At 45.9% G+C, this 27,338-nt stretch overlaps 1 protein-coding gene across 1 annotated transcript in view; it reads right to left on the minus strand.

The window, feature by feature from the left end:
* The window catches only part of LOC144762987 (extracellular calcium-sensing receptor-like), a 148,262-nt gene that overhangs the window by 71,257 nt on the left and 49,667 nt on the right, over window positions 1-27,338 (minus strand). The window contains exon 5 of the mRNA XM_078648301.1: window positions 18,323-18,547. Within this exon, the coding sequence (XP_078504427.1) occupies window positions 18,323-18,547 (225 nt within the window). The remainder of the gene's footprint in view (window positions 1-18,322; window positions 18,548-27,338) is intronic.

Below are 27,338 nucleotides of genomic sequence, written 5' to 3' on the forward strand. Positions count from 1 at the left end.
ACAGCAAAATACCTGCACACTCTGGGTACTTAAAACTATAGAGTCTCCCTCTGCAGATTTCACTGTGAGGCCAATTCAATCTACTGTACAGGCCTTGCTCATTTTATCGATAAAGGCAGATTCACAATCTACATTCCTCCTGCACCAATAAGCAACTTTATTAATAAGACTTTGTCAAGTTTCCTGAGTGCCTTCTACTAAGGGAGGGGTTCCCACTAAAACCTTTGCGTAAGGAGAACACCCCATTGGTAAATGAAAACGATCAGGGGCGCTTAGAAACTGAAGCTTAAGGGCAGTCTGCTGACAATGTGGTACATTTTTGAACACCAGGAAGATCTATCTCTGCCAAACTGAAGAGAATCTGACTTTCACCTCATCCTGGCATCCTGTTTCCTTTGTTTGCGGGCACACCTAACAGTGCCAGGGTCAGGTCCATGTACATGGTCTTGAGAGGGATGCCCAACAGCTGCAGAGGCAAACCTAGAACTCGAGCTTCAGTAGCAATTGGGTGACCAGGTTCTCTCGGGGAGGGGGGTGGGTCTATTCGATGCCCTTCTTTAGTCATTTCCACTAGGGATGAGAGCTGTTCTTCTATTTTCCTGAAGTGGAACAATATAGGCTTTAGGATACATGGTAGGAGATTTGTTATCCTTGGTTAGAACTCTTCCAAAAGGGGTTGAATCCTTTCTTCTCTCTGGTGATTAGCTCAAGTATTTCTGGCCTGGGCCGGACTTTGCATATGCTTTTGGTCGACCAAAGGTTGTTTCTTAGATATTGTTCCGAGCTCTACCCTTTTCCTTTTTCCACCTTTGGGTATTAAACTTTCATCCCCACTCTTGCGCTCCATTCCAGTTTGATGGTGGCAGGCGGGACAGTTAAACACAACCATTGGTGGATAGGGGAACTACTGGGAGTGCCACCAGCGACACCTTGGACCCTCCCTCCATCTGCTCTTGAACTGCAACCATGTTGGGGGGTACGGGTGAAAAAAGAGACATCCTTCGTTCAGCCAATTCTATTTCTTTGTTTAAAACCCCGACAGCCTGCTGTAAAAAGCCATTGTCTTGAGTTTCCCCATCCTAGTAGGATTAGTGGCCAGCACAAGGTTTACTCTGATACATTGATAATGATACAAGTAAAAATTGTTTGTGTCCTTTCATCATCATCATCATCATCATGACTTTATGACTTTATTAAGTTTTATCCCAACTATCAAAGTATATATATATCAATATCATCCATAACTAACAATCATTGACTAAAATAATCTTGCCCAATTTCCAAATAAAAGACAGCATGAATAAAAACCTCCATAAAACTGCTTAAAACTACAAACTTTAACATCCTATTGTGTATTTTAAGTGCTTTGTGCATGATGTAATAAATTTGTCATAATAAAAATGTTACCTATAGAAAACATCCAAGTTGCACTGGGCTTGAGTAATACAAAAGGTGAAAACTTCATAGGCAGTACAGGTCACAAACTTCTGTTTGTGTCCTTGAAAGAAATCCACTGTAGAAATTGTACAGTTTCTTACGAAGTCCCCAGACTTTTGGTGCTCCTCCTACCGTGGAACCACAAGGGTGGGCCAGCCCAGCCTCGATCGGCCGTGGGCGGGTGTAGATGGGCACGCCCGCGCGTGTCCTGTGCTGCGGGAGTGTCACCATGACTTTTCGGCATCGGAAAGGCTGACCCTGCCTCCCGCACTGCAGAGAATGCTGGTGAACTGAATCCCACCGCAGCCTGCACCATACAGGAAAACAGGAATCCACGAGAATCAGCGGGGCCTCAGAAGGCCCTGTATTTCCTCATACATAATTTAGATTTTTCACAGCCTGCTGGGCAGAAAATCTGGATTTTATTAAGGACACGGAGGCTAATATTATGCAAATCTCCTTTATTGCCACAGTTCAGCAGCAACAATTGAATAGAACTTATTGAACATTCTGAAGAGATGAAGAGTCCCTCTATGACCAGGTATCTTCCTTATGTGATAGGCTGCGAAGAAACAAATTCAACTCGAAGTAAAACATGACACCAAACGAAGAAGGTTTCCCAAATCCCAGTCCAGGGGGATGACAATTCTTATTCTGAAAGAAAGGGTCTTTCAAGATTCCTACCTGTTGAAAATGAGCGTTGTCTTCGTTCACCTCTGAAGGGACGTCTGTGGTTCCTTTGTCTCTGTGGGTAGAACTGATGTGAGCCGTAGTTTGAAAATCTTCCACCACGGGCGATGAAGGGTCTTGAGGATTGTGCTCCGCGGCCGGGAAAATGACCCCGCAATCTCCCGGCCCTGGTAAAAACTCTATCTTGGAATACTTTTTTAATTTATTTTTGTGATTTTTGGATTGGGCTAAATGCGCTCACATATTTAGCCATTTCTTTGATAAAATCTTCGCCAAAGAGGAGGCCTTAAGAATCTGCGCCTCCATCTTTCTTGGCTAATTCTATACGTTTGGGGTCTATTTTTAACAGTACTCCCTTTCTTCTCTCCGTGGAAATGGCAGTATTAGTGTTGCCAATAAGGCATATGGCATAGGAACACAAATTCGTAATATTTGTATCAGCAATAGGGTGGGTTCCAAAATATACAACAAAAGTGGTGGGATAATATTAGCCTCTGTGTCCTTAATAAAATCCAGATTTTCTGCCCAGCAGGCTGTGAAAAATCTAAATTTTATGGCACGACATGGAGGCCATATTATGCAAGTTCAAAGTGAATTAAGAACATTATCAATCACATTAGAGACTGGCCTAAAATAACAAGTCTTAAACATACTATCACTTGACCAGTCTGCCGCCTTAGAATATCTTGTAATCCCCCACCAAGGAAGTAGGCTTTGGAAGCTGATGCGCCCCTGAGGGAATGAGCTCCAAAGATAAAGGTGTCCACACCGCTTTCACACATAACTCCCTTCACCCACCTTGCCAGGGTTGGGGAGGAAACTCCCTTATGGGGAAATCTATAGGAAATTAGTAATTGAGTCTTGTTCAATCTCAGATTAACAGTCCTCCTCTCATACTCTTTCAGACATTTAACTACGCAGAGTCTTTCATTCTGAGGAAAGAAGGGGTAAAAAAAAGAAGAGGACATAGTTTTGATTCTTCTCTTAAGATAGAAACATACACCCTCTGGTTGAAAGGATCTGTTAGAAATATCTAATGCTTTGACGTCGGAGGTTCTTCTGAAAGATACCAGGCATAGTAAAACAGTGAGTTTAAAAGAGATATGTTTCAAGGAGAGAGAATAATTCTCTCCCCAGGAGGATAAAGTTCGAAGTACCAGTGTAACATCCCAAAGGGCGGAATATTTAGCGATTGGAGGATTAAGAACTCTCATGCTTCTCATAATCTTTTTAGTTAGCAAGCTCTGCCCAACAGAGAGACCACCAACAAGACAGTGCCCTGCAGAAATTGCAGATCTGTAGACATTGACGGTTCTATAAGAGAGTCCTGAAGTAAATAGCTCAGATAGGTAGTTAATAGCATGAACTAAATTAACTGAAACTGGATCATGACCCCGTTGAAGACACCAGCGAACCCATTTGTTCCACGCCAGTCGATATGCCTTCCTTGTACCTGGGGCCCATGACTCAGAGATGAGTCTGAAAACATTTGGCGAAAGCCCTGGGATTTGCCATTGTCTCCTGAAATCCTCCATGCCGTCAGAACTAGAAGACCCTGATCTACGAGGGGATGAATGTCTCCGCCTGGACCCAAGAGTATCTCCCTGAACGAGGGTATTAGGATTGAAAAGTCTATGCTCATCTCTAGAGCGACCGGGAACCAGGCTTGTGATCTCAAAGGGGAGTTATTACAGTTATATTCTCGCTGTAGCGTCGAGCGTGAAGAAGAAGTCGGGGAAGCAATGCAAAGGGCGGGAAGGTATAGGGTTTCAAGCCCCTCCAATCTTGGAGGAAGGCATCTACTCTCTGAGCGTGGGTGCCCGGTGTCCAACTGAAGAATTCTTTCAGCTGGGTGTTCAGGCGGTCTGCAAAAAGGTCTCTCCTGAAAGGACCCCATATTGATTGGATAGTCAAAAAAGTTCATCTGCCTAGCCTCCAGTTAGTCGAGTCCCTGAAATTCCTGGAGAACCAGTCTGCCACACCATTGCTTAACCCTGGAATATGTTCTGCTATAACCGAAATTCCTTTATTCAAACAATATTCCCAGAATCCCTTCGCCAGGTCCGTCAGGCACGTGGAGTGTGGTCTGCCTAATTTGTTGACATAGCAGACAGCTGACACATTGTCCATCCATATTGTCACACAGCATTTCGCTGTTTTCGGTGTAACACAGCGAATTGCAAATGTACCTGGCAGTAATTCTAAGCAGTTGATATGCAACCTCTTCTCTTGGGTGGTCCAACGTCCACCTGTTGAGTAACTCCCACATCTCGCCCCCCTTCCTTCCAAGCTCGCATCTGATTCTATTATTAGATCCGGTTCCTCCCCAAAAAGTCAAGTCAAGTCAAGTCAGAAATTTATATAGCGCGCTACATACCCAGAGGGTCTCAAGGCGCTTGAGGAAGGGATGGGAATTACTTATCGAATATCCAGGTTTTAAGTTGCTTTCTGAATGCTAGGTGGTTCTGAGTGAGACGTAGGTGAGTGGGGAGTGAGTTCCATGTTTTAGCTGCGAGGTAGGAGAAGGATCTACCTCCCATGGTGGTTTTATTGATGCGAGGAATGGTCGCAAGGGCTTGGTTGGAAGATCGTAGCTGGCGAGGGGGGGTGTAGAAGGAAAGTCGTGTGTTGAGGCATTCGGGTCCGAGTTCGTAGAGTGCTTTGTGAGCGTGGGTTAGGAGGCGGAAAGTAATCCTCTTATTGACGGGGAGCCAGTGGAGGTTTTTCAGGTGGCTAGAGATATGGTCTTTACGCGGGATGTCTAGTATGAGTCTGGCTGATGCGTTCTGGATGCGTTGGAGTTTTTTCTGGAGTTTTGCGGTGATACCGGCGTATAGGATGTTTCCGTAGTCCAGGCGACTTGTAACCAGTGCATGGGTGACTGTTTTTCTGGTTTCGGTGGGGATCCAGCGAAATGTTTTTTTGAGCATGCGGAGGATGTTGAAGCATGAAGATGAGACTGCGTTGACTTGTCTGTTCATAGAGAGTGAGGAGTCCAGGATGATGCCCAGGTTCCGTGCGTGGTCCGTCGGGATGGGTGCTTTTCCAAGGGCCTCTGGCCACCAAGAGTCGTCCCAAGCGGAGGGGGAGGTGCCTAAGATAAGGACTTCTGTTTTGTCTGAGTTCAGTTTCAGACGGCTGTGCTTCATCCACTCTGCTACTTCTTTCATACCTTCATGTAGGTTGGTTTTGGCGGTGTTTGGGTCTTTGGTGAGTGAGAGGATCAGTTGGGTGTCATCTGCGTAGGAGATGATGTTGAGGTTGTGTTGGCGAGCGATGGTCGCGAGGGGGCTCATGTATACGTTGAAGAGGGTGGGGCTGAGTGAGGAACCTTGGGGTACGCCGCAGATGACTTCATTAGCCTCGGATTTGAATGGTGGGAGGCGGACTCTCTGGGTTCTTCCGGTGAGGAATGAGGTGATCCATTCCAGTGCTTTTCCTTGGATCCTGATGTTTTTGAGGCGCTGTAGAAGAGTGCTATGGCAGACTGTGTCGAAGGCTGCTGATAGGTCTAGGAGGATGAGGGCGACTGTGTCTCCATTGTCCAGTAGAGTACGAATGTCGTCTGTTGCTGCGATGAGGGCGGTCTCCGTGCTGTGTTTGGCTCGGAAGCCGGACTGTGAGGAGTCGAGGGATTTGTTGGTTTCGAGGAAGGCGGCGAGCTGGTTATTGACGGCTTTCTCGATGACTTTGGCCGGGTATGGAAGGAGCGAGATGGGGCGGTAGTTTTTGAGTTCGGTGGGGTCCGCTGTGGGTTTTTTCAGAAGGGCGCTGAGTTCGGCGTGTTTCCAGCTTTCCGGGAAGGTGGCGGAGTTGAGGGAGCAGTTGATGACATCTCGGAGGTGTGGTGCTATGATGGAGTCAGCTTTGTTGAAGATGTGGTGAGGGCACGGGTCTGTGGGGGATCCTGAGTGGATGGAGTTCATCAGTCGGATGGTGTCCTCGGTGGAGATTGGGTTCCAGTCGTTAAGGATGTTCAAGGGGGGTGAAGGTACGGCAGAAGATTGGGTGGGATGGTCTCCGGATTGGTTGTCGAAGCTGTTGTGGATGTCTGCGATTTTGTTGTGGAAGAACGAGGCTAGGGAGTCGCAGAGAGCTTGAGAGGGGGTGATATCATTGGAGTTGGCTGAGGGGTTGGTGAATTCTTTGATGATGTTGAATAGTTCCTTGCTGTTGTGGGCGTTGTTGTCTAGTCGGTCTTGGAAAGCGGCTTTCTTAGCAGATCGGATTAGTTGGTGGTGTATGCGGGTGGCGTTTTTGAAGGCGTTCCTGGTGCTGGTGTTTGAGTCTTTTTTCCAGGCCTTCTCGAGGGAGCGACAGAGTTTCTTCGATTTCTTAAGATCATCGTTGAACCAGGAAGCGTTTTTGCTGCCAAGTTTGATTTGGCGTTTTTTCGGCGGTGCTAGGATGTTGGCGCTGTTGGATAGCCATTGGGTGAGGTTAATCGCTGCTTGGTCGGGGTGTGAGGAGTGGGCAGGGGGGTTTTGAAGAAGCGATGAGGAGATGTGGTCGATGGTGATTTTGTTCCAGTTTCTACGCAGAGTGGGTTGAGGATGGTTGTTGGTAGGGGTCTTGTTGTAGGTAAAGTGGACGCAGCTGTGGTCCGTCCACTGGAGGGTAGTGGTGTGACTGAAGGAGACATGTTTGCTGGAGGTGAAGATGGGGTCGAGTGTGTGACCTGCGATGTGGGTAGGCGTAGAGACAAGTTGTTTGAGTCCGAGGTTGGCGAGATTGTCCCGAAGGGAGGTGGTGTTGCTGTCGTTGCTCTTTTCCAAATGAAAGTTGAGGTCTCCCAGTAGGATGTATTCCTCGGAGGGGAGGGCGTGTGGGGTGATGAAGTCAGTGATAACGTCGCTGAATTTTGCTCGGGGTCCTGGAGGTCTGTAGAGGAGAGTGCCTCTGAGTGTGGTCTTGGGGTCGGTGTGGATCTGGAAGTGAAGGTGTTCGGCGCTAGCGAGGTTGACGTCTGAGCTGGTAGAGATGCGGATGGAGTTCTTATGGACGATAGCGATGCCTCCTCCTGTTTGGTCGGTGCGGTCCTTACGGATGATCTTGTATCCTTCCGGGATGGCAATGGTGATGTCAGGGGCTGAGGAGGCGTTCATCCATGTTTCTGTCAAGAAGGCGACGTCAGGAGAGATGGTGTCTAGAAGATTCCAAAGTTCGATGGCGTGTCTGTGGACTGAGCGGGTGTTGAGCAGGATGCATTTTAGGTGGTTGGGGTCAGATATCTGTTTTGTGTCCGTGGATGTGGAGTTGATCTTGCTGCCGTCGAACTTGCAGGATTTGCAGGAAAAGGGACCATGGATGTGTCCAGGAGTGGCTTGGACGCAGTGGGGGAGTCGGCCGGGGTTAAGGGCTAGGAGGGTGGCGGCGCCGTAAGTAATGCGGGGGAGGTGGGTGGTACGTGGACCAGGGGGTCTGGCGCTGGGCGCGGTCCAGGCGCGGACGGGCGTAGACGGGCTTACCTTTGGCGCACCTTCGGCGTGGCCGTAGCGCGTGGACGCTGCGCGTTGGGACATCAGACATAAATGGGGAGTGGAGGGGGGCGGAGCGTGGGAGGGTCAGCTGGGAGGCGGGGTCTAGGTGCAGGGAGGGTCTGCAAGGGGTCCAAACTAAATGGCTGCACAGTAAACACAGTAAACAAACAGATCAGCAAAGCTCCGACAGCAATCTCGAGGTGCACAACAATAAAAGCGCTAGCAGAAACAAATGCGAGGCAAGTAGCGTTATTGAGCGCTGCGTGAAATAATTAATTAAAGCACTTGCAGAGGCACTAAAGCGCACAGGTCACGAGCGCTGCACAGTCAATTCTAAGAATAGCGCCTGGAGTACAACTGAGCACAGGACACGAGCGCTGAACAGAATCAATTGAAATTAAAGTGCCAGGAGTCCAAATGACCACCGTTCTCGAGCGCTGCACAATACCAGTGATACCAGCAGGAGGGGGAGGTGAGGGGGGCGGCCGCTTCTGCGAGGAGCAGGACGGTCACAGCTGCACACGAGGGCAAGCACAGGCTCTACCTCTGTGGGTGGGAGGGTCAGCTGGGAGGCGGGGTCTAGGTGCAGGGAGGGTCTGCAAGGGGTCCAAACAAAATGGCTGCACAGTAAACACAGTAAACAAACAGATCAGCAAAGCTCCGACAGCAATCTCGAGGTGCACAACAATAAAAGCGCTAGCAGAAACAAATGCGAGGCAAGTAGCGTTATTGAGCGCTGCGTGAAATAATTAATTAAAGCACTTGCAGAGGCACTAAAGCGCACAGGTCACGAGCGCTGCACAGTCAATTCTAAGAATAGCGCCTGGAGTACAACTGAGCACAGGACACGAGCGCTGAACAGAATCAATTGAAATTAAAGTGCCAGGAGTCCAAATGACCACCGTTCTCGAGCGCTGCACAATACCAGTGATACCAGCAGGAGGGGGAGGTGAGGGGAGCGGCCGCTTCTGCGAGGAGCAGGACGGTCCCAGCTGCACACGAGGGCAAGCACAGGCTCTACCTCTGTGGGTGGGAGGGTCAGCTGGGAGGCGGGGTCTAGGTGCAGGGAGGGTCTGCAAGGGGTCCAAACAAAATGGCCGCACAGTAAACACAGTAAACAAACAGATCAGCAAAGCTCCGACAGCAATCTCGAGGTGCACAACAATAAAAGCGCTAGCAGAAACAAATGCGAGGCAAGTAGCGTTATTGAGCGCTGCGTGAAATAATTAATTAAAGCACTTGCAGAGGCACTAAAGCGCACAGGTCACGAGCGCTGCACAGTCAATTCTAAGAATAGCGCCTGGAGTACAACTGAGCACAGGACACGAGCGCTGAACAGAATCAATTGAAATTAAAGTGCCAGGAGTCCAAATGACCACCGTTCTCGAGCGCTGCACAATACCAGTGATACCAGCAGGAGGGGGAGGTGAGGGGAGCGGCCGCTTCTGCGAGGAGCAGGACGGTCTGCCATTCCATGCCTCCGCATTCTTCAGCCACCAGAGGAGTTCTGTCTTCGACTCCTGGTCTAGAGATATCATTTGGGAGTATGAATGGTTCGATCTTAGAGCACCCGCTTTTAGTCTCTGAAGTGCTCGATAACGGAGGGGTCCCTGGAAGATAGCTTGGATCGTTGAGGACAAGAGGCCCACTATTCTCGCTAGGGTTCTTAGTGGGAAGGTCTTTTTCACGAGTGCCTTTCTTAGTTCCTTCCTCACTTTCCCCACCTTTTCGGCAGGTAATTTCAGTTCTGCTTTCAGTGTATCTACCGTGAAGCCTAAAAACTGTGTTTGTTGGCTGGGTATTGTACAAGACTTTTTCGTGTTTATGATAAAGCCTAGGTGTTCTAGGATTCGGATTGTGAGGTCGGTATGAAGAGATGCAGTCTCTTTCGAATGGGCCATTATAAGGATATCGTCGAGATATGTGATTAATCTTACGCCTTTTTCCCTGAGCCAAGCGGTCACAGGACGTAATACCTTGGTGAAGCACCAAGGGGCGGACGATAGTCCGAAGGGGAGACTGCAAAATTGGTAAAGTTTTCCTTGCCAAGTGAATTGAAGGAATCTTTGATGGGGTTCCCAGATCGGTATTGTCAAATAAGCGTCTTTCAAGTCTAACCTCGTGAGCCAGTCCCCTCTTCTTAAAATGTCTCTTAGGAGGTGAATACCCTCCATTTTGAAGTGTTGGTAGACTACCCAATGGTTTAAGTCTTTCAAGTTTATTACAGGTCTCTGTTCTTTGTTTTTCTTTTCCACCAGGAAAACATTGCTGATGAATCCCGATGTCTTTGCCTCGATTATTGCCCCTTTCTTCAATAATTCTTCTACTTCTTGGGAGACTAGGTCCCTGTCCTTGTGTGAGATTGTGATCTCGCGAGGGCATCGTGTCTGGAAGGGGACACCCGTAAAGTCTATTTTGTAAACCCTTACTGTATGTAAGACCCAACTGTCCTGAGTAACCAAGTTCCTATTCCCAGCGAATTGGCGTAGTCTCCCTCCCACCTTTGGAGGGTACCTGAAGGGTCTTTCAAGATTACTACCTGTTGAAAATGAGCGTTGTCTTCGTTCACCTCTGAAGGGACGTCTGTGGTTCCTTTGTCTCTGTGGGTAGAACTGATGTGAGCCGTAGTTTGAAAATCTTCCACCACGGGCGATGAAGGGTCTTGAGGATTGTGCTCCGCGGCCGGGAAAATGACCCCGCAATCTCCCGGCCCTGGTAAAAACTCTATCTTGGAACACTTTTTTAATTTCTTTTTGTGATTTTTGGATTGGGCTAAATGCGCTCACATATTTAGCCATTTCTTTGATAAAATCTTCGCCAAAGAGGAGGCCTTAAGAATCTGCGCCTCCATCTTTCTTGGCTAATTCTATACGTTTGAGGTCTATTTTTAACAGTACTCCCTTTCTTCTCTCCGTGGAAATGGCAGTATTAGTGTTGCCAATAAGGCATATGGCTCTTTGCACCCATTCTCTGAGTTCCTTAACATCAATTTGATTATTCCCCACATAGGCTGATTCGGTCATTTCGAAAACTTTGGTGAGTGGGCCTATCACGTCAAGAAGGCGGTCTTGACAGGATTTTAATCCCCCTTTCCTGGGGTCCCTGTTATTTTTGGTTATGAAGGCCACAACTTTGGGATCTAATTCCGGGGTCATTGCAATTTTGTTAGGCAGTGAGGGGCGTGGGCATTCGGACCTAAGCCTAGATCTGACTTCTTGGGGTATCTCCTTTCTTAGCCAGAAGGAGAGGTAGTCTACAATGTGTTGGGAAGGGGTCCATTCTGGGGACAAAGGGTGTTTAATTAGGAGAGGGTCGAACATTTCGTCCCCAAATGGGTCCACAAGAATGCTATTGGACCCCGAGGCCTTAGAAGCCTCTTCCAAGCTCCCAGTTCCTTGACGTCAGTATTAAAGCCAGAGGAGCACGACAGCTCAATCTCTTCCTCACAACTTTCATCGCTGTTAATGTGGACGGGAAGCTCTGGGCTTTATCTTGCCCATCTGGGGTGCCCGAGGCACCATTCTTTTCTCCGTCCCGAAGGCGTGTAGAAGTGGAGGTTTTGGGCTACTTTGTGCCCTTCTTAGCTTGACTTCCACCAATAGACCTTTTTTTAGTGGCTTTAGATGTCCTGTTAAGTTTACTTGTGGAGGGGATAGAAGATAGGTTGGACATGAATTCCAACTTTTTACTAATTGTTTCGTCAATAGACCCCAAGGCTTTTTCCAAAGCCTTATTGACAAGTTCCTCAAACTTTTGTTCCATGGTTGAGATGGAATTGTAGACATGTGAGTATATTAATAACTTCTCTTCCTCTTTTTTTTTTTAAAGGTAATAGTAGCCCACTAGTAAAAAAGCGCAAACCTACTGATTAATTTGCCGGTTTGGATGCGAAAAAAGGATTTCGATCGTGAGGGGAGGGTCATTGATCAATTTGAGTCGGTGAACAGCTGACTGCAATAGCAACGCTATGATCGCATTGAAAATCTGCAGTTGAAAAAAACCAATGCCCAAGCTGCTAAAATGTCTCCGCATAGGATAGAACAACATATGCCCAAAGAGTTAAAATGGCCGTCGCGCACGCAGTCGAGCGTGCGTGAACGGTCGTTAATGGCCTTTCTTCTAATGCACGCGTCATGAGTACAGACGCGAGTGTGCCGTTTTGATCATTGGGATCGATATGGGGGTACGGACGTGTGGATCCCCAGTGTTGCGTGAAGGTAGGAGCCCTTCTAAAGTTGTGGAAAAAAGATTGCGATCATTATGATTGTTAAGTATGCGGGGTCAGCACCATAGGCAGTGACTCACGCGAGGCATGCGCGAGGGATCGCGAGGGAAGTTGTTCCGATTTAAAATCAAACCGAATGGAAGCTGCAATGCGGTATGAAGATTTAACCCCAAAAAAGGGTATTAGAGTTGAAATACAAGTTAGGAGGAGAGACAATAACCTTGTCACAAGTTAGGAAGAGAAATACAATAGGGTTGTCATTGGTGAAGACAGGGGGATCTAAAAAACACATCATTTAGCCTTCAACAAGCACATCAAGAAATTACAAGTCTCTAAAATATCATGTAAAGCATACCAATACGATAAAGGCTTAAAAGTACACCAGATAGCGTTAGAAATATAAAGTCATAGGTAAAAGTACTAAGCTTGAAGAGGCAGTACTATCTTTCTGAGCAGCAGCAACAAAGAAGGAAGATACCTGGTCATAGAGGGACTCTTCATCTCTTCAGAATGTTCACTAAGTTCTATTCAATTGTTGCTGCTGAGCTGTGGCAATAAAGGAGATCTTTGCAAAATAAGCAATTTCTCACATACCTTGTTATATCCCAATCCATATCTGGCCACCAAAAATTCACATGTGCTTTACATTTCATGGACAATATGCCACCATGTCCTTCATGCACCAATTCAGTCAATAGACTCTAGTATCACCAGTTTCTCTCTGTACAAAATTTCATCTACATTGACAACACTGAATAAACTAACTTGTATTTTCTAAGTGATTTATCACTAATTCATTCCCCCTACCAGCCACCTGCCAAATTTAGTTTTACCTTCAACAGACTTTCATTACTACCCAAGCCACCTTCCATTCTTCTGTAGCAATCGCGCCACCCACCAACATTTCGAAATGAGTTACCATCCATCAGTTTCACAATCATCCCCTGAAGGTATTTGTAAATGTGATAGACAATCATCTTTGACGTTTCTCGTTCCTAATACATATTTCATCTCAAAAGAATATTCTTGGGATCTAAATAACGACACAGCTATAACAGCAGGGGCATTCACTCCACTGATGGTTGTGAAAATATCTACCAATGGCTTGTGGTCAGTTCTTAGTTCAAATTTTGTTCACCATAAATAGTTTCTAAAATATTGCATCTCCAACCAACATGCCAATTCCTCTTTTTCAATCACAGAATAACTATTCTCTGCACCTTTCATTGTTCTCAATTAAAATGCTAGAACGTGTTCTCTTCCTGCATGTATTGCATCAAAACTGCACCTAGGTGACATGCACGTGCATCCTTCACGAAAACCGTCTTTTAACTCATATGATACAAACTTAAAATAGGAGTTTAGCTATGCCTTCTTTAACATAGGTAAAAGAGCTCTCACATTCTTCATTCCACTAATATTTCACCCTTTCTCAGAAGTAATCTCATTAGTTTAGTAACATCAGGGAAATGACTCAAACACGTAGCATATTACTTCCCCAGACACAGAAATGCCTTCAATTGCTCTTTAATAACAATTAGGCTAAGCGCACACTCAGTATGTCATCTTGGAATACAGTAACGCATTTTATACCAGATAACAATTTCTGTATCACCCTCTGAAAAACGAGAGAGGCTCATGCCAAACCAAAGGACATACGAGGGATATCTAAATGCTCCTAGTGGTGGTAGAAATAATGTCTGCTATCAGGATTTATTACAATTTGATGGTATGCTCTGGACAGGTCTCACAGTGAAAAACATCTGCATTCCCCGAGAGTACTTAGGGGTCCATTAGGATGGCGGGTGGACTTAGTCCGCCTGCCATCCCAGTGCAAAACGGGACCGCCCACCATAGGTGCGGCGGTCAAGCCTTGACAATTAGGATGCGCCCGCCACAGTGGCGGGTACTTCCTGTATTTTTACCATTGCAGCGGGCGGTGCAGAAAGCGCTGCCCATCGCAATGGTAAAAATCCACGTTGTGCATTTCAAAGCACAACATGACAGGCACCGCGCGGTGCCTGCCATGTTGCACTTTGAAATGCGGGGTGGGTACCATAGGCATCCCCCATGTGCACCCTTCACCCCCCGGACTCCCAGGGGGCCCACAACGGGTCCCCGCTGTGAGTCTCCGCATGCCTTTCCGTGGCGGCATTGCCGCCACAGAAAGGCATTGGAAAATGCTCATCATAATATGGCTGGCGGTGTCTTATAGACACCGCCACCATATTACTCCTTTTCCGCCCCGGTCGCAGGGCGACTGGGGCGGAAAAGCGGCAGACAGTCTTTCCGTTCGCGAAGGTCGCCCGCCATACTAATATGGCGGGGGAAAAGGAGTGAGGATGTCGGGCGGATTGCCCCCGCCAGGCTGGCGGTGGCCACCGCCAGCCTGACGGGGGCAATCCGCCCGACATCATAATGGGCCCCTACGTATCTGATTTATATTCCGTAATGGGTGCCAGTCTAGCCAAATACAGTTGTGTAAGTCACTTGAATCGACACAAGTGTACACTTTTAATTTCTGTTTACACATTAAAACAACCAATGTAAGCCATTCCAAGGCTTCTGTAGATACATTTACACTCTCAACACTGAGGAGCATATTATCAAGAACAGCGTTAAAAATTATCACCGGTTTAGAGGCTGAAAATTGCAGCTAAAGCAGCGATAATGGTCTTGATAATATGCTCTTGAGAATTACAATAGAAGTCCATGTTCTGGTGTGAACACGGGCTTCTATTGGAATTCTCCAGGGCATATTATCAAGCCCATTATCTCCACTTTAGCGGCAGTTTTCAGCTGCTAAACCGGCGGTAATTGTAACGCCGTTCTTGATAATTTGCCCCTAAGTTTCTCCAGTTCGGTTATCAATACTTTCCTCATGGACAAAGGAACCAATCCCACCTTCTGGAGCCTAGGTCTAGCTCCTTGCTTAAGAATAATGCAATGCGAAATCCCTTTTACATTTTCTGAACGTATCCTGGAATACTTCAAGGAGTTCATCTCTCCATTTGTCAATTTTTCCTACACTCATAACAACAACTTGATCTGGGAGATTAGAATTTAAAGTCATACCTAACTTCTTTTGCTTACCCTTTATTTTTTTTTATTTTTTTTACAGAGTTTTATATAGCGCAAACTTGACCCGAATCGTGTATCAGGGCGCTTACATAGCACCAGTTGCATTACATGAGGACACATTCATTTTTGTTAGGCACAGGGAGATTAAGTGATTTGCCCAGAATAACAGGATGTTCAGCGTCATTGCCGAGACTTAAACCCAGTTCCCCAGATTCGAGGTCGACCACCATAGCCGTAGGCCAACTCCTCTCCCCTACCCTTTTTCACCACATATAGTTTTTCAACAGTTGATTTTCCATTAAACTCTATGGGAGCATTAAAACACTAAAAGGGTCAATTATTTTCCACAACATACTACTAGATTTGCATTAGTCTTTTTTTTATGAATTACCGAAAAACACATTCAAGTATTCCTATCAGTTAGTGCATATCATGAACTCAATCCGCCCACATATAAACATCAACTCCTGTGATTTTTTTACCTTGCACTTTGGAAGGTTATAAGATTCATCAATGTGCAAGACTTGCCCTTTATTACTTTAATAGATTCACTATTTCCTAACTCTCACCCACTCAGCGGTAACGACTCATCATCCTCTGATGCATCCTCTTCAGTCATCTGCACAGTACTGGAGCCCTTTCCAAAATGGCCCAATTTTTAAAATCAATAACATCTAACTTTCAAAGTAGGATTGGATGTTGCAGTATGTTTAAAACTCTCACAGCATTTTTTGGTTTGCTGATAACTTTCTCACTGTTTGTCGAATCTTCAAGAAACTTTTTTAAAAAATGTTCATCCACCTCAACTACTTTCTGGAAAATTTTGTGCTGATCCGTCAAGTGGGTGGCAAGAAAACAGGAGTCCTAAAACACACTTTCCCCATTCATTTTTCTATAGGAAAATTAGGCGTAGCTACAGCCAAAATGGCCAAATAGAATTTCAAATATCAACGGGAGAGAGAGGGAATCTAAGGAGTACTCTTGGTCCCCCAGCTCATACAGTCAAAACAACGAAAGAGTGTGCCTTCTCAGGAGAAGAGCCAGTATGATTCTTTAGAAAGCCCTCACTCGCCAACCTAGTTGGTGACATGCTTCATCATCGGGCCCCACCAGGAAGGCTGAACGGAATTTCAACAAATTTGGCAGAAAGAAAGATCTTGGTCGAGAAAGCGTGCTTTTTGTGATTTGGTGAAAATTCCATTCAGTAGTTTTTGAGAGATTAAGGTTAAAAACATTAAATATTTCACGCCAACAAGGATCCACAGAGCTGACAGGTCTAGAGATCAATCAATCAATCGGATTTGTAGAGCGCGGCTGCATCACCCTTGAGGATCTTGATTTGCTGGGAGAATGAGCTGCCGGTTCTCCTTTTGGTTGAACATCCAAATCTTGAGGTCCTTCCTGAGCTGCTAGAGCCATGGTGAGGCTCTGAGGTGCAGGGGGAGGTTGTTCCAGGTCTCAGTCGCCAGGTGTGAGAAGGAGCAGCCTCTGCTGTTTGTCGTGCAGATGCATGTGTGGCTGCTAGGAAGAGGGATTCAAGCTGAGTTTCCAGGTAGGTTGGTAGAAGTTCATTTGAGTGTTGAGGTACTACAGTCCTTCGTTGTGTAGTGTAAGTGTGAGTGAGCAGCATGAATTGGCATTTCTTTGTGCCAGTGGAGTTTCCTGAGGTAAGGGTTAATGTTGGTCTGTCTCAAGAGGTCAAGGATGAGCCTGGCTGAGGTGTTCTGGATAATCTGGAGTTTCGTCATGAGTTAGGCAGTTGTTCCAATGTAGAGAGTTGCCCGTAGTCTAGTCTAGTGGTGATGAGAGCTTGTGTGACTGGTCACCTGGTTTTGGGTGGGAGCAATCTGAAGACCTTCCTGAACATTCGGAGGGTGAGGAAGCAAGCAGAGGAGACGGCACTGACCTGTTTCTTCATGGAAAGCTGGCAGTTGACAATGATGCCAAGGTTGCGGGCATGTTAGCTGGGATTGGGGGTTTGACTCAGCTCGGATGGACACCATTTGTGGTTCTAGAGGGTTTTCTTGTCTTTCCTGAAGATGAGTACTTCTGTCTTGTCGGTGTTGAGTTTGAGACAGTTGTTGTTCATCCAGGCGGCCATATCTTTCATGCATCTTTGGAGCTTGTCCTTGGTGGTGGTTGGGTCGTTAGTCAGGGAGTGGATGAGTTGGGTGCAATCAGCATAGGAGATGATGTTGAGTCTGTGACTCTTGATGATGTTTGCCAGGGGTGTTATGTACATGTTAAAGAGGGTTGGACTGAGAGATGAGGCTTGAGGTACACTGCAGGTGATGTTTCTTAGGGAGTGAGGAGTAGAGCGAGAGGAAGACCTTCCGCGTTCTTCTTGAGAGGTTGGATGTGATCCACTTGTGGGCTGCTCCTCTGATTCCGATCTGGTGGAGTCTGTTTAGCAGTGTGTGGTGGGATATGGTGTTGAAGGCTGCTGAGAGGTCAAGAAGGATGAGGGCTGCTGTTTCTCTGTGGTCCAACAGTATCTGGATGTCCTCCGTGAGTGCGTTTAGGGCTGTCTCTAAGAGATAAGATTTGATTTCTGCCACCACATCACCAAAGGTGTGTAGGTAGCCATTTTATGACATAGGGCCTGAGTCCTCTGCCCTGGAAATAGGTTTACAAAAAGATATAAAGGGGCAGATTGGAGATAGCCCTGGTGGGGATGTCCCACAGTGATACCTCTCTGGAGCCAAAAATGTGTGACTCTTTCAGGGGACCTTTCCAAAATTATTCTGTGAACTTGTCATTTGGCAGTGTTTTGGAATGAGAGGGGTGAGATAGGAATACGTATGCTGCTGGAAGGTAGTGCTTGTGTTTGGGCACAGCCAGTGTATAGGGGGTGTAGGGAAGGTTGACACAGATGGTTGAGGATGAGAATTTGCTGGTTTTGGGGGCATGTGACCATGAGAGATAAGATGGTAGGTGGTCAGGCTGTGTTGTTTGGGTGGAGAAAAAAGAAAGTGATGGTCATTTTGTCTACAGTATGATTTGTGACAGAACATGTATCCATACATTGTAGTGCTTCTTTTCACCATATTCTGAATCTAGTCTTTATCTTTTGTGACGATTGAATTGGTTACTCTTATTACTCGAGTTTACATAATACTTTACATTCAAAATTAGGTCACACTTACATTTATAATATGGTACCAGAAACCATGTTCCTGGTCATTAGACCACACAGAGACTATTTCTGAGTCCACTCCCTGCATCCTGCCTCTGTACTATTGAGGTGCATCTTTTTATTCCAGAGATTTGTCTATAATCATCATATTACCTGAAAACCCTTGTACCAGTGCTGTATGTACCTCATCAGCAAGAATATTACTATGCAAATACAGCAACAGAAACAACAATACATAAACTACAAATAAGACCGTTAAATTGTGGGCCTGACCTGGGAGTCTCTTGTGTTCCACACAATGGCGCCAGCATTGACGACAACCTTTTGACCCTCTGGAGCCATATTATCAAAGCTGCCTACATTTATGAAGCCGAAGGTGTTATTCTTCACCTGCACATTTATAATACTGTATGCAGCCGAGAGGTCGCCATTCTCATCAAATGATACATTCTCACCAGTATTAGTTGTAAAGTTGACACTTTTCACATAATGAAGAACCTGTATGTGTGAAGAGCACAGGGACAGAAGTGAAACATGACACAATTACCACAATGGACGTCAATTAATCAAAATGCCAGGGGTAGCAAAAGTGACATCACCGGCACTTTGACCTTCATTTTCACTCACACATACATCCGTACACATACACACATATTCACACAAGATTTCTCTCACATAAACACACTCTCACCTGCAAGCAACCTTATTTCAGATGCCAGAGAAGGACCATTGAAAAATAGCCTTTAATGAAGGTTCACCCCAAAGGTTTTGCTTGCTTACCTACTCCTTTTGCTGATTATTATAATTGACCGTAGGACTTTGAGCACTGTACTACTGCTGACCAGTGCTGCAAAAAGTACATGTGCTTCTCCCCTAAACATGGTTACATTGGTTTAGCCACAATTTGGATAGTTCTTTTATCTGTCCCTAGTAGAGTGCACTACCTGCGCCCAGGGCGTGTACATTAAATGCTACTAGTGGGCCTGCCGCACTGATTGTGCCACAGACCCAAGCAGCCCTTTCCACATTTCTCAGGCCTGTCACTGCAGAGCCTCTGTGTGCAGTTTTACTGCCATGTCGACTTGGCATTTAAAACCCCTTGCCAAGCCTTAACCTCCCCTTTTCTTGCACATAAGTCACCCCTAAGGTAGGCCCTAGGTAGCCCATAGGGAAGAGTCCTGAGTAAGTAAAAGGTAGGACATGTACTTTTAAGGCTTACATGTCCTTTTAGTTAAAAACACCCCAAAAATGTTTACACTACTGTGAGGCCTACTCCTCTTATAGCATAACATTAGGAATTCCTTATTACACTTTTAAGATGTAATTCTGGATTGGAAAGGAATATTTCGGTCATCTTTTATATCTTTTGAAAGGCAATGACAAATCCTCTTTCTGGTAAAGTTCGGTTTTACATTACTATTTTTGACAGTCACACAGAAAGGAATGTTAGGTGTGTCTGACTACCCATCTGCAACCTAGTGGCTTATCCTAGGCAGGATGGAAGGGAGGAGCGGACCCTTTAACTTAAATAGGCAGAGTCCTGTCCCCATACAAAGGATTGATTAGACCCCTGTAATGAGCCTGGAGCCAGGGCTGAAAAGAAAGGACCTCTGTGTACTTAAAAAACCCTTCTTTGAAATCCCCCCACTTCAAAGGCACAACTGGGTATTAGTATTAGGCCTCTGACCCCACCAATTCAGACACTTTTGGACCTCTAAAGAACCTCTGTTAGAAGAACTACTGTGCTGCTATATGGAGTGTCACTCTGCTAGACTGATGCTCTGGAAGAACTGCTTTTTCTGCTGTGTTGCCATGCTACCTCCAACTCACTGACAGTGCAGAGAGAGAGCTGGACTCTGCTTGGAGACCAGAGTGATCTCCTAGGTCTTTTTGGCTTACCTCCTTTTGCTTGAGACTCAGGGATATTAAAGTCTCTCACCTTTTCCTGTGCCTGGTCCATTGGCAGTGAACTCATATACTTGCTCCAGAGAAAACAATGTATCTCCAGTCTGCATGTGGCAGAACTGGTGCATCAACCCTGTTGCGGGAGCAGAAATGGTGCATCCCAGTCAGAACCAATGCATCGCCTAAAGAACCAATCCATCGGAACTAGCACATTGTGCAGTGTGGGAGAATTGACAAATCTACTCGACTGCGTGGAGGACCCGGCACATCGTCTTTTAAACCAATGCTTCTCGGCTCAGCTCATCATCTTCGGAATCGATGCATCGCCACTACTGCGTGAAGAAAATAGATGCATCACCTTGACTGCAGATCGACATTGACACATCACTTATCAGCACCCCACATATCGCTGTTGCGACTGGAATCAAGGCACTGTGTTCTTCAGGTCTGCGTGGCTCCTGTGTCCAGCCCACACTTCATTGTAGTCATCCTGATCTCTTGACTTTGCCCCGGTCTAGCTCAACCAGATAACCCCTCATTAACTACTATTGCTTCTAAGCACTACAGACATTTTTATTATTTAAAAGTTTATATCTGCACTTCTACTTATTGGATTATTGTTATTTTTGTCGTGATTTATTTATAACATCATTGTCTATTTTTATAACATGGAGTCTTTTTGTGGTTTTTTCATTGTGTTACTGTGTGTTGCATTGCCTAAATAGTTTACACGTTGCCTCCTTAGTTAGTACTGCCTGCCTGCTCAGTGCCAAGCTACCAGAGGGTGCCCACAGGATAATTTATAGTGTGGGACTGGAGTACTATGACTACGATTGTGGTCCCTACTTGGACGGGGTGCATACCTCTGCGAACTAGAGATTCAATTTCTAACATTGGTGTCAGTGGTGGTATAGGACTTGTGTTTATGCATTGCCATGCAATGGCTTAGTGCACACTACAATTCTATAATTAAGACCAATTTGAAACCTTTTAAATTCTTCCTAACTGGCTTTAGGATTTTTTGGTAAACCATGTCTCCTTCTGGAGAAGCAGCATCTGCACCTGCAAAGATGGATTTTGAGATGCCCAAGCTGAAGACCTACACTGTGGTCCAGCTCAAAGATTTTAGTAAGGGGATTGACCTGTCCACTAAAGGCTTCACCAGAAAGGCTGAGCTGCAAGAAACACTGAGAACATGGAAAGAGGCCCACAATTCAGGGGCTGTGACCCCAGAAGAGAAGCAGCAGGAAATTTATGAGGATGAAGAGCTGATCCTGGATTCTGAGGCGGATCTGGGACTGCCTGTGGAGTGGGAGGGTAAGATCCAGTCAGAAATAGTGGTTGTGCTTAGAGCAGGGAGCAGCATTTCATCAAATAACCTGAACCCAGAGGAGCTGGAGGACAGGAGTAGGGAGAGAAAAAATTTAAGTTTGAGCTAGATATGTTGGATAAGGAGCAGGCTCTGGCTGGGACTAGGAGGCTAACTCTGGAGGAGAGGAAACTGGCCCATGAGCTAAGTCTCAGAGAGATGGACATCAAAGCACTATAGTTTGTCAGTAATGATAGCAACAATACTACAGTGTCCACTGGTGAAGTAAGGGTTCACATACCAAAAGACTTGGTGCTCAGTCATGTGGTAGGGGTTGGCCTAGATAAATGTTTTGCAGACTATGAAGTGGCTTTAGGAGTGCACAAGGTCCAAGAGGAGTCCTGGGGGTGTGGGTTATGGAGGTACATGCCTACAGTGGGGAGGAATACACTCTTAACATTGGAGGTGAGGGACCAGACACATTTCATGGCAATAAAGGTCATTGTAGTGAGCAAGTTTGGTCTGACCCATGAGAAATATAGGCAAAGATTTAGTGGCAGCCACACGATCTCATCACAGACATGAGTGTATTTCTTAGATTATGTTAGCAAGGCACTGAAGGGCTGGCTGAGAGGCAGCAAGGCAGAAGATTATAAAGGGCTCTACAACCTAATTTTGAGGGAGCACCTGCTTGATATCTGTTTTGCAGAACTGTGTCAACACCTGGTAGATAGCATGCTGACTGATCCCAGGAAACTTGCTTAGGAGGCAGACATCTGTATCAACACCATAGTGTCCCAAAAAAGTACCTTGGGGCAATCTCAAGAAGGGTGGTTCAGGTTCCTCCAAACAGAGTGATTGGGAGGTCAAGGGAGACATAGACAAGTCTCATATTAAGGGGGAAGCAAAGGGTTCCCATGTCTCTTCTGAGAAGGAGGGATATTCTGGTGGACTGTCGCCTAGGGTGCCCCACTTCCAAACCCGCTGCTTTGGTTGTTCTCAACTAGGATACAAGCAGGGGGACTCTGTCTGTTGAAAGCAACCACCCACTGGTGGGAACCTTTTGGTAGGGGCCAATGTGGCCTCAAGGGAAAATAGTCCCCAGGGGCAGGTCATCGACCATGCCCTGATCTCCCTCAACTGGGAGATAGGCTCCGAGGGTGAGCAGGTGATCCCTGAGGGTTGGAGTTGTTTCTTCCACCAGGTGAAAGTGAATGGGGTCCCAGTCACTGCTCTGTGGGATATCAGGGCTAGCCAGACCATGGTTGTGGAAAGGCTAGTCTCCCCAAAACAGTACAGTGGCCTGGTGTATAGGGTGACTCAGACCCAGGGGCAGGATTCTAACCTGCCTATGACTCTGGTGACCCTTAAGTGGGTTGGGGAGGTAGCCCAGAGGAGGGTCATAGTTAGTCTCTAGATACCCATTGACTACATCATAGGGAATAAGTAGCCCCCCGTGTCAGGAGAACATGTGGGGGGGGAAACAGGCGCCCTAACAGGTAGGTTTTCTGGGGTACTGCTCCCAAAAGGAGGGTACAGAGGCCCAGATGGAGGGTCAGTTTCAGGATGACATCCCTGAACTGGTGGGAGGTGGAGTAGGAAAAGCGTACAAGACACCTCAGACTACTGCTCTCCACTCTGAGAAGCAACAGAGGACATAGGCCCCTAAATGACCTGGGGCCTGGTTTTCAACACTGACAGCTCTCTGTGGCCTCTGCTGGTTGCTGTCTTTGTGGAAAGAGTCTTCCTTGGGTTGAGGACAGAAGGCAGACCCAAGGCGTGGAATGGGCCACATCACATTGTTGACTATGGTGGTACTGTCTACCCACTGGGATGCATCTGTGAACAAGTTAAGGTTAGGTGCTACACGGATGGGATCCACAGGTAAGAAGAAGTATTACCAATCGGTTAGCTCAGAGGGCCCAGAGAGTATAGACAGAGGAATCCAACTGGGTTCAGCAAGGCATAGGAATGGCAAGTGTCCCTGCAGTAGTGGACTATTGTCCGTGTTCTATTGCCCCAAGCTATAGGATGTAGCTGACTCCTCTTACCGGACACGGTGGGGAATACATTGACACTGCATGTAAAGCTGTGGGAACTCCAGTATTTTGGGAGCCCTTAAACGACTGACCCATACAGAAGGGTGATACTATGATCTAAACTATTAATGACCAGGGACAGAAGTGTAACCGAACACAAGATTTGACTTGATTCTGACCCATACGGATGGGTATTATTTTGACATAAGCTATTGATGGACCAGAATGGAAGTATAACCGGACACAAGATTTGACTTGATTTTGATAGCAAGAGAGCTCTGATGAAGTCACGGGTTCACACCAACAGCAACAAAACACGTCTTGGCTCTGACGCTAAAGAACAAAAAAATTAAATTGAAGAAAACAGAACATTGAAGGACAATTGTGTAATTTATTTTGAATATTGTGATCAAAATTACTAACATAATTGTTTTATGTATATGAGCATGTGCTTTGGATACCAGACTTACTTGACATTGATCTCTGATCAAATATGGGGAGTGTGGTGATTCTCCCTACCCTTTCGAACCGCACCAATTGGTCTTGCAGACATTAATAATTGTGTACTGCCAGTTAGCGCCATCACCGTAATCAAATCACCCACAGGATATCAGGAGATTATGTGAATCTTTGCGGGGAGTGAATGCACAATTAGAGGCTGAACCCATTTAAATAGTGAAGAAGCTTGGAATTGCCCTGGGACCAGCTGAGTTGAAGGATGACCCACTTATCACAGTCACTTGTGCAGATGCCCCACAAGGTGGGGAGTTGCCATTGAACTCAATACTTGAATTCCCATGTAATTGCGCCTCCCTTGTCTGCCTGTTTAATCACTATTGACTTATGTGTTTGTAGTTCAACAAGCGCTATTGTTATTTGGTCTGCTGAGGACTCCAAAAAAGAGGGTGAAAGACAAGGCCACAATCAAAAATGTTACGGTAAGGTTCAGTGGCGGCATTCCCCAGCTAATTTGGGGGGGGTGGGCCGGGCCACTGGAGAGAGGGTTTGGGGGGCAAAAGAGAAAATACACTTACCTTGCCGCTGTCTCCTGCAAATCTCCTTGTTCTTCTGTTCCTGGGCTCATGATAGCAGCTTCGAGATTGTCTGGAGCTCCGGCAACTCGCCCTCCGAGGCTGACTGGGAGACTATGCCTGCTCCCTCCAGCCCATGCAACTCAACTGGGACTGGATAGAGCTTCACTGCGCATGAAGGGTTTTGCAAGCCTTTGACGGCTGGCCAAACAACTCATGAGCTGTGAAGGGAGTGACAACCACTCCCACCCTGGACCCACCCCCAAGACTCGTCAGAGTCCTGGGGGCGAGTCCAGGGGATTAAAATAAAATGATAGTAAAACTGGTTTAAAATCAGTTTCATTACCATTTTATTTTCTGCTGTTTCAGATGCAAAAAATGTATTTTGGGGTGGATCGGTACACACATGCACCGTTAGATATGTTTACTATTGCTTAGTTTAGTAATTATGGACATGAATTCGTGGAGTGGGTGTAGTGTTTTTATCTAGGTACCTGAATCGATATTCCTATTCTTTGCCCTTGTGTGGTTATAAATCAATAATATCCCTACAACGGCATAGAAACCCCTTTCATAATTCAGTCATAGCGCATGCTGTCACATTAAGCAAGCCTATTCCTCCAGCCCCCTAGAAAGCACACCGAGTTCTTAAACAAATCCAAGCCTCCAGCAACCTGGGAAATCCCAGCTGCCGTTGTTTTGATTTCATCCAAGAACTCATGTAAAACACTGTAAGAACGACCAGTTCTTAGTGACATCTTAGTGACGCTGCCCCTCCCTTTTGACGCGCTGAGAAAGACGCTGTCTTTTCTCTTGCCGAGAAATCCAGCCTCCGGTGTTTCCAGCTTACCCTTTCGGGTGCCTGGGATACCGAGTCCCGAGAGTGAGATACCAGCCCTCCTGCCTTCTAATACCCAGGTACTGAACTGACTAAACCCTTACAGAGAATTCTTGAGTCAGATCCTTGGCAAAACAAACTTAACTTAAACTGCTACTTACTTACTCCTTCCAACGTATTAGGATTAGGTCAGGTACACCGGGGTAGGCATAGTTAGAAGCACCAGTTGAGTACGATTAGTCAATGTATATATGTATGTATCTATTTTATCCATTTTAAAGTATCATATGGCTAAGAAACCATATCAATGCTTTTACAGTATTATTTCATAATCCTGCTTTTACTGTATGCACTTTACTTAACTATAAGTATTGCAATCGTAGCAATTCATTTCTCTTGTATGAGGAAAGAGACTGCTCAATAAATAACACCTTTTATTGAAAACGCCCGTCTCTCTTTTTCTCTGCAATCTGGTGAAACTAAGTACGCACTTATTGACTGAGTGAAATAGCTGTCTTTTGTTTTCACACGACTCTAGAGATATACTCTTATTCAGGTAGAGCAAAGTTGTCATGTTTTATGGTTGTCAGAAACTAAATTCCTTCTTGTCTATCCAGGGAGGTTATACTCCTCCTCGCTTATTCGAGAAAGTCTAATATAGTCAGTAGAGACCTAGTTAACCTCAGTCCTACGTCTACACTACTGAAGATATTATTCCAATGCGCAGAGCCTATTGGGACTATAGGAACTACACTACATGGCGCCCAACGTTTGGTAAGGCGATAAATCTAACGCAAGACGTTAGAGTAACTCAGTCGTGCTTTTTCACACAGACCCTTTTTTCCCGTAAATACTCCAAAGACGTCTGGAGTGGGTCAAAGGTTAAAATCCGCCGGAACTTAGTAGGAAGAGATTTCTATGTATAGTTTGTGGTTTATTCAACGTTGAAGGATACAGTGTTCCAAAATATTGTGCACCTAATCTTTGTTTCCTTGAAACTTGATCTGCAACAAAAAACTTCCTGTCAGTAAAATGTCAGACGGTGAAGAAGATAGGGAGGCAGCTAGAATAGCAGCTCAACTCCTAGCGGATGACACAAGTCTGCTGCAGACTGACCCGGATGCAATACTCATCCCAGTCAACATAAGAAAAACTATAACTATTAAACGTATAGAAAATGGACTAACATCGAGAGGTGGTACAGTCATATTCGTAATTGAGGCACATGAATATCGGCAGACAGAGGTATTCTATTCATGGATAAACTTTCCAGCAGCAAACGCTGTCACACGTGAGTTCCACTATTACAAAATAGAGGAACCTCCGGAAGAGTACACTCCTTTCGAGGAGGTGGAAATCCCATTAAAATACCAAGAGCACCTGCTCTGGTTTAAAGGCGCCCTAAAACATAATAATCACATCACCAGGCTCGATCCACTAGGTAGACCAGGAGCAACATGGCCGGTTCTAGCCAGCTATACACCAAATCCAGACAGCGAAAAAATGTCGATACCAGAACTTCTAGTCCAACTAAAAGTACTAATTAAAATACATAGACAATTAGTCCAATATGTAATGCGGACTTCAACAGTTCAACCAGCTATTAACATTCCACAGCTGACCCCTCATCAGGGGAACACAAATAAAATTACACAACAGAACATACAGTCATGTCTGGGTAAAGTACCCATAAAACGGGAACAAATTCCATTCTGGTTAGCACAAAAAATCACTCAAATAGAGGCGGTATTTCTGGATACTACCCCTACTGAGAAACACAGAATCCTGACTATCTGCCTTCCAATGGGGATCGCACCACATGTGGAGGACTGTGACACTTGGGGCACAGTCTTTGCTTCCATTTACACAAAAACACATGGTGTTCCGTCCATGGCGGTAATACCAGATTCCTGATACAGAATCCTGACTATCTGCCTTCCAATGGGGATCGCACCACATGTGGAGGACTGTGACACTTGGGGCACAGTCTTTGCTTCCATTTACACAAAAACACATGGTGTTCCGTCCATGGCGGTAATACCAGATGTGCTAAGACAGATTCAAAATGAATACGGTCCAGAACCTGCTTTAACTCTGGGTATGAAATTACTAAAAGTCTTCAAGCAGGTCTCGGCTATATTATTAGCCAACATAAAAGGGGAAGCAG

Source organism: Lissotriton helveticus, chromosome 6 (assembly GCF_964261635.1).
Source record: "Lissotriton helveticus chromosome 6, aLisHel1.1, whole genome shotgun sequence".
NCBI classification, from domain to species: Eukaryota; Metazoa; Chordata; class Amphibia; order Caudata; family Salamandridae; genus Lissotriton; species Lissotriton helveticus.